Here is a 3,799-nt window from a genome sequence, read left to right on the forward strand (position 1 = left end):
TAAGATATTTATATTTAAAAATTATTTATTTTATTCCATTTAAGTAAAAAAGTTTATGACTTTTAGCTATGATTATCCAAACGCTTATATGTACTTATTTATTTATTACTTTAAGTCATTTATTCATTTTAATTCATAAATTATTTATTTAAAATTTCCCAAACTAACACTTATATATAGGGGTTAAATATCAAAATAGTCACTTGATGCCAAATATTAATTTAGTCATTAATCTCAACGGGGTATCATATAAATCATTAAAATTATAATAAATATCAAACAGATACCTTTGAATTTGTACTCGAGAATTTTAAATTATTTCAATGAAACTCTATACATTTTTCTTGAATGGTAATGCAACAAAATAGAAAATTATGAATCATAGTATTATAGATAATATATTTAGATTTTTAAAAATTTATCTACTATTTATTTTTGAATTTAAAGTTATTTTCTTCGATTTAAATATAAATAATTAGTATATAGACTTTATAAAATCTATATATATTATCTTAAATACTAGAATTCATAATATTTTCTTTGGTTGCGGTAACATTCAATAAAAATTTGTAAAACTCAATAATATATTACTCGCCAGTAAGAATGGGCTTAGTTGATTAAAAAGAGAATAACTATCTCTTAAGCTAAAGTCTATAATTTAAATTCGGTTTACTTGGTCATTTTAACTTGGCTCAGCACACAAAAGTGATATATGATGTTCACTCAACTTTATTAACTACTTTGATATTTAACCCGTATATTATAATATCAAAGTTGAGCAGGCTAATAGCATGCTGCTGGCCTGCTATGCTACTGAATTGAATAGTCGACTTGTATTTCATCAAATTAACCTGCGGCATATATACATTTAGCTGTTTTCCAATTAAAAAAAAAATGAAAGAATGTTGTTTGTACAATCATGTACGGGATAATTAAGTAGCTTGGGCATCCTACTAATTTGACCTCAATCTATTTTGTCCTGTGAGTTTTGACCATATTATCTGTAAAGATCGAGTTTGTTGTTTAGAGTTTCATTATCTTTCTTATATGTCTCTGCCTGGAATATATTTCTGTGATCTCAACATTGTTCATTGTGCTGTCCCCATTCTTCAAATGCCTCTGCCTGGCATACATTTGTCGGATCTGAACCAGTTGTTTTGATTGTTGAGAAATTAAAGCAGCAGTAGAAGGGCTTTCACTAAACACTATTTCATAACCATCCCGATACGAATCCAATCCCTCGGTTAGTAGTTGCCATAACATGCCACCTGCAGCTACACCCCCACGCCTGGCTGACATGTAAATGTTTGAATAAACTGTATCAAGAAGCTGCTCTCTCGTTTTTCTGTCATGACCAGATATTTCCCATCCAAACTCCGTAACCAGGAGTGGCTTATGGAGAATTGTCTCCGCGTCTTGAATGTGGCAGTCAATCCAATTTTCCGAAAATGCTTCTTGGGATTTTTCATCAGTACCTGGTATCCTGATCATAACAATAAATCATATTTTAATCTAAATGAAAAGATCGAGTCATTGTGAGCAAGATCAAGTGAAATAGTTACCATTGATCAGGGTACAGGTGGATCGTTGCAAAATCAATGCCCGGGATTTGATTATTTGCTACAAAATCTGTTCCTGTTCTAATATTTAGATTGAATTGCTTGTTCTCAGGTGCAGACTCTCCATAAAACCCTTCCAAACCAACTTCCAATAAATGTTTTTTGTCCACAGACTTCACATAAGAAGCCATTTCTGTGACCCAAGCCTGTGAAAGAGGTAAACAGATTACGATTATTTTGCATAAACGTACAACTTGCAGCGACAATAGTAACAAATATTGGAGTATAACATTTAGTGATGGAAAGACAAAGATTAACCTGTATCGTCCTTCCGGATGGGTCTGAAGTGCATCTAGGCTCGTTAATGAGCTCCCAAGCCATGATTGTGTTGTCATCTTTATAGGGAACTCCTGTGATGCTGTTCCGCCTACTAAGAATAGTCTACAAACAACATAAAAGATCATTAATAAGGATGTTTCGGTTATCCTTTCAATACCTCATGCTTGTTGCGATTGTCAAGTGTCAAGGCAGCATACATCGCATCATGATCTTCCTAGACCCTGGTACTATGGAAGCCTCGTGAACCATTCTTTAAAATCAAGGATAAATGAAAATAAGATAAATACTGTGTACAATATACATGGAAGATTAATTAAAACTCACGTTTACGTGGTTCTTATAGAATCCCTTCACCATTGGATTGGAAAAGAAATCATCATCACAAGTTATGTGTTCTCCCTGATCTCTTGCCCAGTTCACATACTGATTCTTCCCTCCATAATCTTCGTAGTTATTGACCAGGCTCAATATTAGTTTAATCCCATGTCTTCTAGCTTCATATATCACAAAATCCAACCCCTTCAAACATAACACAAACAAATATCAATAAAAAGCTGAACATTAACAAAAATCCCCGCAAAAGTTGATGCACGAATCAAGTATCTTTAAATCTCGAAAGCGCCAAGAAAACATAACAGTGACCTGAAACATTTGTTCATTGTAAACACCAGGAGAGAACTGCAAAGGTTGATATCCACCATCATTAAAAGCCCAAGTTCTTGCAAGGGTAAGGCCATTTGACACTGCTTCTTGTAAAACAGAGGATACTTTATTTCTTTGAGATGGATCACAAGCCACAACCATTAGCCAATAAGCATTAAATCCATTTGCATAGTAATAGCTATCATTCAACATAAAGTGCCCTCCTCTGCTTTCAATGAACTCATTACTTGCAGAAACCTGATGAAGATTTATCCCATTTTCATCAAACAAGATAAGAATCAACACAAAAAAGATAGCCCAGGTCCTCATTTCACTGTAGTTGCAAGAAAAATTTATAAAGATGGCAATACACTTCTTTATACAAAAGAAAGAAACGCTTTGTTATAAATATATAACTCAAGTTTTTCTTCTTATTCTTTGTGTCTATATGGCAACAATTTATAGCTAAACTTATGAAGGCAGCAAGTACTTGTAACACAAGATATTATAGTTTGTAGTATGACCTGTACAGTTAGTTAATATGGTTACGGGCGGCTGGTCTGTTTTGTCGACAGATTTATTTTATCTTCGAATTTCAAAATGGCCATGATAACTGATAAGTGTATATAGAATATAGACTATCTTAAAACGCAAGTAAATAAGGTAATTATCACAAGCAAAACATTTGATAATTGCAATAAAACTGGCTGATTATATTATATAATACAGATAATAGTAGATCAAGTTAACTAGTGAGGCAAATTAATTCCACCATACATGTGGATGTGTTATTTGTAACTTGTACGTAATTAATTAGTAGTCGACTCGTAAAATCAACAGTAATCAATATTCTTTTCTTTCCCTTGTTGTTCTATTCAATGTTGAAAAAGAACAACCACATGCAGGAGAACGAATCACACCCCCCTTCTCTTATGTCACAACGAAAGCAGCCACAATTTAAAACAAGCCGCGTTCGGTTTTTGAATGTTACAACTAGTTTAACTTCTAAAATACCACACATGACAAATAGACCGGTTAAATGCATTTAAAAAGTAACTATGTCATCATATATTATCTTAATTAATTATTTTCTCTTAAGTTTTAAAAATTTGGCAACTTAACATTTCTTATAAAAGTAAGAGTAAGCTAAGTAAAGATTTACTTTTACTCATAATTACTCCCCGGTATTTAAAAGGAATATAAAAATGATGATAAATACAAGTTTGGCATCTAAAATGGGATACTGCTAATTTATTTCT

At 32.4% G+C, this 3,799-nt stretch overlaps 1 protein-coding gene across 1 annotated transcript; it reads right to left on the reverse strand.

The window, feature by feature from the left end:
• Positions 1–771: 771 nt before the first annotated feature.
• On the reverse strand, positions 772–2,976 carry LOC141684479 (mannan endo-1,4-beta-mannosidase 7-like). The gene is made up of 5 exons (XM_074489470.1): positions 2,541–2,976; positions 2,223–2,417; positions 1,878–2,000; positions 1,563–1,765; positions 772–1,483 (listed from the first exon to the last, which is right to left on the reverse strand). Exons 1-5 carry the CDS (start codon positions 2,868–2,870, stop codon positions 1,024–1,026), a joined length of 1,311 nt encoding a protein of 436 aa, XP_074345571.1. The 5' UTR covers positions 2,871–2,976; the 3' UTR covers positions 772–1,023.
• Positions 2,977–3,799: the final 823 nt, after the last annotated feature.

Source organism: Apium graveolens, chromosome 9 (assembly GCF_009905375.1).
Source record: "Apium graveolens cultivar Ventura chromosome 9, ASM990537v1, whole genome shotgun sequence".
In the NCBI taxonomy this organism is placed as follows: Eukaryota; Viridiplantae; Streptophyta; class Magnoliopsida; order Apiales; family Apiaceae; genus Apium; species Apium graveolens.